At 45.5% G+C, this 12,196-nt stretch overlaps 2 protein-coding genes across 4 annotated transcripts in view; one reads left to right on the top strand and one right to left on the bottom strand.

Moving 5' to 3' along the window:
* The window catches only part of LOC144790943 (uncharacterized), a 225,330-nt gene that overhangs the window by 31,940 nt on the left and 181,194 nt on the right, over positions 1 to 12,196 (top strand). The window lies entirely within an intron of this gene.
* Positions 1 to 12,196, bottom strand: part of CCDC74B (coiled-coil domain containing 74B) — a 235,322-nt gene that overhangs the window by 52,270 nt on the left and 170,856 nt on the right. For all 3 annotated transcript variants that reach the window (XM_078667780.1, XM_078667781.1, XM_078667779.1), the window contains exons 6-7: positions 8,369 to 8,582; positions 7,963 to 8,063 (exon numbers count right to left, since the gene is read on the bottom strand). In XM_078667780.1, coding sequence (XP_078523906.1) covers positions 7,963 to 8,063; positions 8,369 to 8,582 — 315 coding nt within the window. The remainder of the gene's footprint in view (positions 1 to 7,962; positions 8,064 to 8,368; positions 8,583 to 12,196) is intronic.

The following is a 12,196-nucleotide window of genomic DNA, read 5'->3' as shown; positions in this document are numbered from 1 at the left end:
TGTGGGCCCGTTCAATAGAGAAGTAATTGGAGAGGTTTTTGGGCTGAAGATGTCGTGACAAGGTCTTCGACAAATAGGTCTGCTGCTGGCAGCTCCATTCTTTCCGGAACGCCTAGGATACGGATGTTGTTCCGTCTTGCCCTCCCTTCATAATCATCCAGTAGATCTCCCATTTGTTTCTGCTGTTTCTGAAGCTGGGCAACTTGTTGCTGAAGGGTGGACGTATCATCGATAAGGGCTGCAGTCTTGACCTCGACGTCCTTGACCTTCGTGTCCATTTTCCGCAGGTCCGCTCTCAGCAAGGTCACCTCAATGTTGACTGAGTCGATACGGGTCTCTAGAGAGGACCGGACCCCCGCGATCACCTCCATAACGTCCTCCAGTGTGAGAGTTCTGCCTCCTGGCGATGGGGACATGAGTTTCGGGTCCCCAGATGAGGTCACGGTCTTGTTATCGCCCTTATTGCCCCAGGAGAGTTTGTTAATCTGTCTCTGCGTCGATGATTTGGCCCCCTTGGACGACGCCATTGGGGTCTGCAGTATTAGCCCTCAGTAGTAGCAGATGTAGAACGAACCGCGGTATCAGGAACCCCTTCTGATAGCGACCACAGCCGCAGTCTAACTTGCCTAGTCGTGGATCAGCCACCGGGAACGCACATGGGAGAGTCACGGAGGTCTCCAGTCCAAGCAAATCCAATGCCTGCCCCACTAGTCAGTCAGACCCTTTCACTCCCGCACAGCGTGGGTGCCCAGCAAGAGGAGTCCAGGGGCCCAGACCAGTCCCAATGCGCCCCAGCTCAAGACACCGATAGCCCAGTACCAGGCCACGTCGCGTGAGGAGGCTCAGCGATGTCCAATTCTAGCCCCGGTCACCAGTGCACTTGTTGAGGGGGGGGGGGGGGGGGGGGGCGAGGTCGGGACCCCCCGTGAATAGACGGCGAAGTACAGCGAGCCACTCTCCCCGGGGCCCGGATGACACTCACCAGCGTGAAAAGCACCCCCACTGTCTCTCCGGTCCAGTGGATGGCTGCGTGGAAGTCGGGACGTGGGGCTGGCCGGCAATACGGGAGGCAGAAAGATCTCGTCCCGAGGCACCCAGACGGCCCAGGCCCAGAAGCCGGGGCGTCGCGTAGGTATCGCCCCGAAGTTACGGGCGGCTGCGGGCCTCCACATCAGTGCGCCCAGCCCAGGCTCCAGTTGCGGCAGCGGGTCACAGGGTGCCGCAGGGGACCTCCAATGAATCTCCGGTCGGACAGAGAAGGGCAGACCAAGGTGTCGCTGGCTCAGTCCCGACCCCAGCTCCGGCGGCTAGATCGACTCAGCGCCGGGTGCCATCTTGCTCGTGGCCGGGAGCTCTAAGTGTTCGGCTCGTTCCCCCTCGCCACGCCAGTCGGGAGCCCTGATACTTGGCCCTGAGAGGCACCTCAGATTCTGTTTCCGGACCTCTCGATCTCCGAGGGGTCCCAGGTCAGAAAACGGACCTGTGTGGCGGATTATCGGGCGAGGGCCGGGTGCCGCACTAAGAAGCGACCATTCCCTCCGGCTGCTGGCCACGCCCCCCGATTTGTTTTTTATTTGATGGTTTTATTATTTGTGATGTGCACATTACACATGGGAAACTAATGGCGGCACTTCATGTGTTGCCATCTGGGTCTTTACAGAGTATTTATGGCCAGATAGCAGGAATCGCACCAGTGCTTTGTCTTCATTTTTGGAAACCGTCCTGATGCCTTCGTCAGACTAACACTTCAATTTCCGCACTTCCCAAATCTAGCAAGAACAACTAAAGTAAATTTTTTTTTTTATGATATTGCTGCGTTCCCTCATGTGTTGTTTTGTTAGGCACGGGGAGATTAAGTGATTTGCCCAGAATCACAGGATGTTCAGCTTCTTTGCCGAGACTCCAACTCTGGAAACTTTGTCGTTCTGGGAAGAGCTAACTCTCCCAGGAGGGGGTTAATTCATAGAGCTGAAATGCTTCAGCTGCAGTGGGAGGAAAGGGTTCTCCTCTGCTAAAAGCGAAAGCGTGTCTGTTTGTTTGCTTTCGGTTTTAGCAGAGGAGACCCCTCGCCTCCCACTGCAGCTGAAGCATTTCAGCTTGGTGAATTAACCCCCTCCTGGGAGAGTTAACATGACAAAAGAACGGGCACCTCCTGCCCCATCGATCTCCCCTCCCTCCCCCTTCCACATACCAAAATCCTCCAAGAAGACTTGCAGGGACGGAGGGACACAGGGAACAAAGGTGAGATTGAAGTGGAGTGCGCGCCCCCCATGGGAAGGTGTCGCCCCCCCAGGGGGACGCGCCCCACAGATTGAAGAACACTGCCTTAGGGCATGTATGTCTGCAACATGTGCACCCATACACAATTGAGGGGTGCAACAGGGTGTCAAAGTGACACCCTGCCACCCTTCAATGTTTCCACCTTTTACCGAATCGGTAAATACCGATTCGGTAATTGGCATTCATTCCTATGGGCCTCCAGGCCCATAGGAATGAATGCCAATTACCGAATCGGTATTCACCGATTCGGTAATTACCGAAACTTACCGATTCAGTAATTTTTCGGTAAAATTACCTACATACCATTTGCCTGTTCTTAAATACCGAATCGGTATGATTCGGTATTTAAGAATCGGTAATCTGGGATTACCTACATCGGGCCCATGATCTCACCTGAGAGCTTCATCCACTTTGGTGACTTTGAAGGTATTTTCATTGTTTGCTAATACTGTCTCAGTTCCAGAATCATGGAAAAAGCCTAATAATCCCACTGGGTAAGAAACTCTAGGTCTTAGATCTCAGTTCCTACCACCCGATAAGATATAGAATTGATATACAACTGGTGGAATCCTTTTGGAGCAAAATTATTTCCTATGCCGAAAAAACGCAGCTGCTCCTCTCTTTTGGAGCAACCTCACATCTGCGGAGTAGCCTTTTTAAAGCATGCATGCATGCTGTTTTTGACTGGATGCACAGGAGTCACTTAAATGCAATTCGGATAAGACAGACATTCTTCTATTTGGGTCCCATCAAGCCAACTGTGGGGAGGCAGGGTGGCCTACACCTTTACTGGCTCGGGAAACGGCCACTACAACGAGGCCGTTTCAACACAAAACTTTAACCACGCATGCATTACAACGCATGCGTGGTTACAACGACAGCCTTTACCACGCATACTTTTACTACGAGGTACGTAGTAAAGGCATGTGTGGTAAAGGGTATATATAAATAAGGGGGGCTGGGGGGGGTTCCTCCCCCCAAAAAAACCACTTACCTTTAGACGAGATGTCAGGCAATCGGCATCGCAGAGGAAGAAAACGGCCGTTTTTTTTCTCATGTATGACGTCACCACGCAAAAATACGTGGAGAAAGATAGGCGTGTAAATAGTATTCCTTGGTAACGCATGCATGGTAAAGGCATGCGTTACAACGGAGTTCGTTGAAAAAACATACAACCTACTGGCTCCACCACTCCCATCTTCAGTGACAAATAATCCTGGAGTTACATTTGACAAACAACTTTCCCGTCAACCACAGGTTTCAGCTGTTGTGTCAGTCTGTTTTGAGTTGCACCACACCCTTGAGAAATGCCTGTTCCTGTTGCCTCTTCATTCTAGGAAGACAGTGATTCATGCCTTGATTATTTCCAAGCTTGACTATGCCATTGCCCTCTATTCAGGGCTCTTGACAGCCTTGCTTGGTGAACTTCAGGTTGTTCAGAATGCCACCACTCTTCTCATATTGAGACCTCAATTACATTCCATCGAAGATCTCTCCATTTGCTGCCTATTAAGAAGGATTTGCACACTTTTCCTTTCATGTCCTCTGTATCACCTGGACAGATTCTTGCCCTAAGTTTCATCAAGAGTAGTGTGCTTGGCAAAGGCTGCTTTAGTAATAATGCCATAGGTCAGACACATGTGGAACAGAGGGTGCTCTTTCTCCTTCTTGGTGCCTAAGCACTAGAATCAGCTTCCTTTTGAACTTTGGACCCTGAGCTCTGAATCTGTGTTCCACCGTTGACTAAAAACTTGGCTGTTCTCTTCTTGTTACTCTGGTGCTTAGGTTCTTTTCTTTTTGGTTCTACCTGCAGTTCTGGGCGCTAGGACACTCCTAGGAGTAGCTGTGCGTTTTATAAAACCCAATCATGCACTAATACATGCATTCATCCTGGATCAGCAGTCCACAAATGCTAACAAGAAGTATATTCTACCGGTGATCAGATATTTAACCTTCATTCTATCATCTTTGAGTTTTCTCTCTTTCCAGCCTTACTGGACTTCGTGTAAGCATTTGACCCATTCAACAGGATACTCCACTGATTCAAACTGGATAACCTTGGGCTACCTTCAGCCCTCCTCAGAGCCATCATTATCAGACTCCAAGGCGCAAGTCAAAGAGGGCATCAAAGGCACCATTGGTTGACCATTCAAAACAGAGGGGTGAAACAAGGCTGTATTATGGCCCCCTCTATATACAAAAGACATGTATGATATAATACTGTCAGCCTCTCTGACATGCTTAGAATTAACCAAACCAAGACTCTACAGCTCCTGTACGTGGAGAACTCCATGCTTCCATGCGTGTCAAATTGTAGGAACTATGGGGCATATTATCAACAAATAGCGATAATTATCGATAAATGAGCTTAGCGCATTTTTTTTTAATCGCCGCGCATCACCGGATATTATCGCTGAGATAACGTGCTATTAGCAACGTTTATCTCTAAAGCGATAAAATATCCGGCGATAGCGGCTCAATGCGTGAATATCGCTGGAAATCCAGCGATATTGAGGCATTATTGCTATTAGGGACTTAACCTGAATATCCACCTCCCATTGGATATACAGGTTAAGTCCTGGTCTGAGCAGGCGTTAGTTTCTAGCGATATTCGCGCTTAGCGTGAATTTTTTAATTGCTTTGCCTGCCTAGCTAATAGGCGATAGCTGTGTTAGAGACTGCTTTCAGTCGCTAACAGGTTGGGTACGGCCACTTTGCATGTCATTAGCGATAAATATCGCTGACATGCAAAGCGGGCCCCAAACCTGTAGCTATCGCTTATAAGCTGTCGCTAACTGCTGTTAGCGACAGCTTGCTAATAGGGCGATAAAAATATCGCCACTTCAGCGGGAAAAAGTCCCTTGATAATATGCCCCTATGTATTTGATGTAAATTAAAGATCTGCACTACAAATATAGGTGAGAAAGTGGAAAGTAGGAGTTGACTTAGTATAACTCTTGTGGCTTTGAGCCTGGGCCCTGATGCATTTGTAACACATCACAGTTCACAAGAAAGTGTCTTACATTTCTCAGCTTCATTATCAAAAGCTTCAGCATTCCCAACACCAGAACTACTCTCGTGAAGACTTCTCAATTAGCACCATCCACTCCAAGGCTGACATGGTCTGTATGTTTTGCGTGAAATCTGATGCCATTTGTTGTCTGGAGGTGCATGTTGCAGCATCTCTATGTGATTGTCACCATATTTGTGCCTGTGCCTTTACATGATGGAAAAACTACACGATTTCACCTTCAGCCAATTTCTAAACGTTTGTCACATCAAAATCAGGAATGTCACCAGTTTATTTGATCAGGTACCTTTAAACTTGCTTGACACAAACTGTCCTGCTCTAAGTAGAACCTCTACGGATTTCGCCTCTTAGCATTTTGAAAGCACTAAATCTCTCGAGTTATCTACCAAAACTTGAATCTCCACTTGATCCACGCATTAATTTGATTGTGCTTAACAGTATGTCTGACCATTATGGACGTGTGCAACGCTTCTATTAGGTCTGTATTGGTTCCCAAAGCTCAGAAGCAAACTCGTATTCCCCTGCTGAAGAAACAATCCACTGATCATACAGCATTACACAATTTTTGGATTCCCTCAGGGCTCGTATTTGAGCGCTACTCATTAAAATAACTATATCGCACCTTTGCCATTTCTGTTCTTGATATCCTATGCGGATAACACCCAGAGTGTTCTCAAGCTTCAATCAATCAATCAATCAATCAATCAGTGACACTTATAGAGCGCGCTACATACCCGTAGGGTCTCAAGGCGCTGGGGGGGGAGGGGGGTGCCGCTACTGCTCGAACAGCCAGGTCTTCAGCTTCTTCCTGAAGGAGAGGTGGTCTTGGGTCAGGCGCAGGTCGGTCGGGAGGGAGTTCCAGGTCTTGGCGGCCAGGTAGGAGAAGGACCTTCCTCCTGTTGTCGCTCTTCGGATGCGGGGGACGGCGGCGAGGGCGTGGTTGGCTGATCGGAGGTGGCGTTTGGGAGCGTAGAAGTTGACTCGGCTGTTGAGGTAGCTCGGACCTTGGTCGTGTAGGGCTTTGTGTGCGTGGGTGAGGAGGCGGAAGGTGATTCTTTTGTTGACGGGGAGCCAGTGAAGGTCTCTCAGATGTCCGGAGATGTGGCTGGTTCGTGGGATGTCGAGGATGAGTCTGGCTGAGGCGTTCTGGATCCGTTGGAGTCTCTTCTGGAGCTTGGCGGTGGTACCGGCGTAGAGGGCGTTGCCGTAGTCCAGTCGGCTGGTGACGAGGGCCTGGGTGACGGTCTTCCTGGTATCGGTGGGGATCCACCAGAAGATCTTCCGTAGCATGCGTAGGATGTTGAAGCACGCCGAGGAGACGTTGTTGACTTGCCTGGTCATGGAGAGGGAGGAGTCCAGGATGAAGCCCAGGTTGCGTGCATGGTCTGTTGGTTTGGGTGCGGTGCCCAGGGCGGGAGGCCACCAGGAGTCGTCCCAGGCGGAGGGTGAGGAGCCCAGGATGAGGACCTCCATCTTGTCCGAGTTCAGTTTCAGGCGGCTGGTCGTCATCCACTCTTGAAGATAATCTTAATCTAGCACAATCCATTTACAGTTCCGGTCTTTCTGAGCTTGCTGCCTGGGTAAATAGAAACTTCCTGATGCTAAAATCCACCAAAAAAGAAGTTAATATTGTTGCGTTTCCTTTTTACATCTGGGCCCCCCATGTGATGGCCATCAGAGCATGGTGTCCTGTTCCTTCCAACTGAAATATCTGGGTGAAGTCTTCGCCCACACCCTTTCCTCTCAAGTGAGTTTTGTATGCACCCACTGTTTCTTTTACATTTGCATATATCTCAAAGTCGTCCCTTTGCTTAATTATGGAGTGCCATAAAACTACAGTCCAGTATATCATTCCGTCTAAGCTGGACTAAAGCAATTCCCTCTATCTGCATCCCCCTCTGCACTTTTTATCTCAATGATTGTTCAGAACTGCACATTTAATCTTGAATCTTCGGTGGTGTGTATTCAGATCACAATAGCCTTCCAATATCCACTGTCTCTCTGTGACCAAAAGCTCTACCTTTAAGGCTTAAGGCCCTCTGTTTTTGTCACATCACTGTTCACATGAATGGTCGAATTTATCTCCAGACGGACTTCTTCCATATAGACCTTTGCCGGCTTGACTGGGCGGTGAACTGCCAAAGGTAATGTGGTCACAATCCCTGACATGTGCAAGGTTTGAATAGGAGGCATCTCATTCTCTTACATTGCACATAATTACAGAAATCAACTTCAGTTAACTTTACCTCTATCATCTTAACATCTATGTTCTCTGAAACAGCTCAAGTGTCAATTGTTCCCTCATATACAGACTTCATGTTCTTTTGCAAGCACCTTGTTTTAGGAGTGCAATTAGGTTAACTCTGCACTCCATACGTTTCCAATTAATCAATTAATACATCAAAGTATTTGTTATATTACATTTTATTACATATATTTTGCTTATTTAGTGCTCAAGACCCTGGATTGTATTTCATCAATTCTCTGACGTTTTTTATTTTGCTAGTTTAATAATTATCTTTATTTGACGAATATGCTGTTTTTACCTCTGTTATTACACTAGTTCGACCTACGTGAGAAATGTAATACCTGCTGTACTGCATCTATCAGTATACAACTGTTACACCATAGAAAATAATATAATTTGGTACCTGGGAAGTTGGCACAGCAAACCCTTGGCCACGAGGTATAATTCTGGGGTCCACTTATTTTTGTAGACAACTTCCTCCAGAAACGTTTTTAAGCGCTGCAGCTGAAAAACATTTAGGGGGATATGTGGGACAAAGCCTTAGGATTATGCATTTTCGTCGGACAAGAACTTCTCAGTCGTGTATGTCCTTGCATACTGCATTTTCACAAATCATTTGACCTTTTACTGCTTTTTTTGCTAAGCTCACATTTCTTCCTTTTAGCACCCCAACCTTTATCGTTTGCACCCCTAATCTATCACCCTGGATAGCAGACTTACTGAACTCTATGCTTTCTTAGCTCTCCCACTTCCTGACACTCACTCTGTGTCCGGGTTGTCTCACATATCAGACACCCAATCCTGCTCACCTCTTGGGCTTGTGTATGGTTGGTGTTGCAGAGTTGGTGTATGATGCTCTCGCACTCCAGCAGGTTAGGTGCCCGGGGAGGCTGCCCAGGTGGCCCATTCACCAGGAGGGGTTTGAGGGAGATCACCGGCAAGCGGGTATGTCCCAGTCGGGTCTCCGTAGGCTGTGTCTGTGCAGATGACAATGCTTGTTCTTCCATTCTGCAGTCTCCACAGCTGTCATCACAAAATAAAAGAGGCTCAGTAAACAAATGTCACACTGTCTCTGCATTCTCTAATATAGATGAGTGGAGGTGCTGCTACAGACAAGTGAGTGCTCTCCAAGGGATACAAGTTTCCAATAAACACTGGGACAAATTCAGAGTTTCTAAATTAGAAGTAAGCGAGGTGACTTGGTTTGGGTGACTTCATCAATGGCACATGCATCTAGTGCTCTTTCAAGGCTGAGTTTATCTTTTACATTTTAATATGAATCAGAAGCCATCTTATGCTACACGAAGCCGATGAGCGCAATAATCCAGCATAACTACTGGATAAATCAGCAGCCTTTAACAGTCTTTCCTGAATGAAGACGGCAGCAAGTGATAGCCAAGGTATAATGATGGCAGCTGTCAGACAGGCCCTGAAACAGTAGTTTAATGGAGTAAGGATCTGCCTTACATCCTCCATGGGATACAGCCATTGTTTCGGTTGTGATCCAGTGAATACGGACTGGAGATCGTCTGACCTGTCTAGGGTCCAGTGAAGGAAGACCACCAGCCCACCCTGTCTACAGCAACGTATGGGTCTCCACTCTCACCCACTCTGCCATGGTGCAGTGGGGACAATGGCACCAAGGAGTACCAACATGGTGCTGAGAAGAGAGTACCGGTGCTAGCCAACAGCTGGCGCGAAGTGAGTGGCGGAGAATTGAAGAGTGCAGGAATGGGAAGCGGGAGACTTTGAATGCTGGCAGACCTTGGGATCAAGACGCAAGAGTATCACTGCTTCCAACCTGACGTTTCACTGCATAAAACACAGACCAGCACAGATAAAGTAAGTATGCGCAATGCCACAAAAAGCACCCAACAGAGACACATGATAAGTGCTGGGTTAGAGGACAATAGTGTGTTATCGCCTGTCCAAATATGGCCAGCGGTAGATTGTCACATCAAGAAGAGACACAGACAAGACAGACACTTCTCAATATCCCCCCTCCCAACAAGCGTTATCTCACAAGGAAACCATACAGTTAAGAAAGACCTATTTAACACATTTATTGTCAACAAAAAGAGGTCAAGAAGTGATCCACCCTCTCCAATTAAACAAAGTTATCAGATATCATGACAGAGTTGAAATTCCTGAAATCATGTATTACATCTACTTCCTCTTAACGTCATGTCAAATAAGGGAAATTAGACTACATCAAAAGAAAAAAGAAACAAGTATACAAAAGAATTGAAAGAGTTGAATGATATTTTCAGGGGATTCAAAACTAGAATATCAAGTACACCAACTCCAGAAAGCACACAAAGGTCTGGAAAACATAAACAGACCAAACAATATTTGCCTACAAGGCGAATACTGTTTAACCTGTTTATGTTTTACAGACATTTGTGGGCTTTCTGGAGTTGGTGTACACAGGAATGAAGAAAAAGATATAATATGATTACCTTCTTGGTAGACATTCTACAAAAATACTAAGCCGATGTCTACCTCCTCACAAAAGAATGAAACAACCAAAGGGTGCACAATAGGGGCCCCCTCCAAGATCGAAAGGGAATAATAAACTGAGAGGGAATATTATACACTTTCTAGAGTACACCAGGGACAAGCAGGTTGTGGAGGCAGCCTAAAGGAAAATTAAATAGGTAGGCCTACAGAACTAGGGGGCACATGCATCAAAGGAAATTGCATTCGCAAATGGTGCGAATCGCAAAATTCGGCCGTTTGCGAATGCAATTTCCATTTTTGGGATGCATTAACATTTTTGCATTTTTCACAATTTAAGAAATCGCAAAATTTGCGATTTCTTAAAATGCGATTGCATTTAAGGAATCTCAAATTGAGATTCTTTAATTGCAATGCATCAAACTAAAAATTTGCAAATTCGCAAATAAGGGGAGCAAATTACCATGAAGTTGACCTTCATGGTAATTTGCGAAAACTTTGAAAAATGCACTAAAGTGCATTTTTCAAAGTTCCATTTCACACACAAACATGCCCTTGGGGCATGTGAGTGTGCAAAGTTTACTTCTCAGCAGATTTCAGGGGTGCAACAGGATGTCCTTTGGACACCCCTGCACCCTTGAAATTGCATTCTTAATTTGCGAATTTCTAATGGTGAATTGCAAATTAAGAATGTCTTTCCATTCATTCCTATGGGCCTCTAGGCCCCTAGGAATGGATTAGGAGGTATTCCTTAATTGCGATTCTCAATTAGAGAATCGCAATTAAGGAATTTTAAGAAATCGCTATGTTTTTAGCAATTTCTTGATGCATTGCAGTTTGCAATTCCTTAATTGCGATTCCTTATTTTTCGCAATGAAGGAATCGCAAAATGCAATATTGATGCATGTGCAAGTAAATCTCAAAAGATTTAGATAGGGCCACCGTTGTAAAAAAAAATACTTTCTTGATCCCAGATAGCAAATGAAAGAACACAACATCAAGCATGGAATTATGCGTCTGGGATAAAATGAAAACATTTCTACATGGCTTCACGGAACAAGAAGTGGAAATTAGTCAACCACAGCACAAACATGAAAAGAGATGCAAAGAAACAAACAACCATCTGTAACTGAGCCTGAGTAAAGATACCACAAATAATCAAAGAACACAGTGAGTTAAACACTCCATAAGAAACCCAGCCAATGGCATATCGGTCCTCTGAAACCATTCGGAAGTGAGCCAGGCCCACAGATTCTTCCTGTTATTAATTCAAGCCAGTTGGCTTTAATTTTCTCTGATAGATATTAGTTTTCTCTGCCTATTAGTGAAAAAACTATTACATGTGTCTAATGGAATGTCAAGGTGGTCAGCAGTAAATTAAAGAGACAACAAATTCTATTTTTCCTCCAAAAACAGGATACTCGTTTGGCCTTTAAACAAGAAGATTTATTTTACTACTAATAACCACATAAACTATTTGGGATGCCTATAAAACCATGCTGCGTGGGAAATGTGAAGATGACGAAAAGCAAAATCCCATTTTAGAAAAACCCAAAACATTTTAAGGAAATCCGAAAGCTTGAGAACCTTTACAGCCAAAAACAGTTCCACACATACTCCAGAATAAAGATAAAATGCAAATATGCGGCAGCTACATTTTGCTACAAATCATGGGGAAATACCACACCACCAGTAATAGATACAGCAAAATACTGGCAAGCTACTTTAAACCCAGAAAGAAGAAATCAAACATTGCCTCTGTTAACAATGGGAAAGAAGAAATAAAAGCAAAGCAGTCGGACATTGCAACATTATTCAACGCCTATACTCTAGTGAAACATGAACACAACTAAAAAAAATTAAAACATTCATTAAGAATGTACAACCCCAACTACTCTGAGGATGAATTGGCCATTCTTGAAGTAGTAATTCCTTATGAAGAGATGAAGCTGACAATAAAAAGAATTAAAAAAAGAAAGGCATCTGGATCAGGTTTCACTCTTGAATTTTATCAACAATTTGTGGAAGACCTGGCCTCAAAACTCTCAATCTCATACAGTAGCTTTATCCAGAACAAAAAACCTCAAGACATCTTTGCTGAAGCTCCATTTATCAAAATAAGGAAAAGCTCTATAACATACCAAAAGTAACAGACCTCTTTCCTTAGTCAATTCTGGCTG

The sequence above is a fragment of the Lissotriton helveticus genome, chromosome 11, assembly GCF_964261635.1.
Source record: "Lissotriton helveticus chromosome 11, aLisHel1.1, whole genome shotgun sequence".
Taxonomy (NCBI): Eukaryota; Metazoa; Chordata; class Amphibia; order Caudata; family Salamandridae; genus Lissotriton; species Lissotriton helveticus.
Note: the sequence above shows the minus strand (reverse complement) of the source record. Positions and strands in the feature narration are given on the sequence as shown.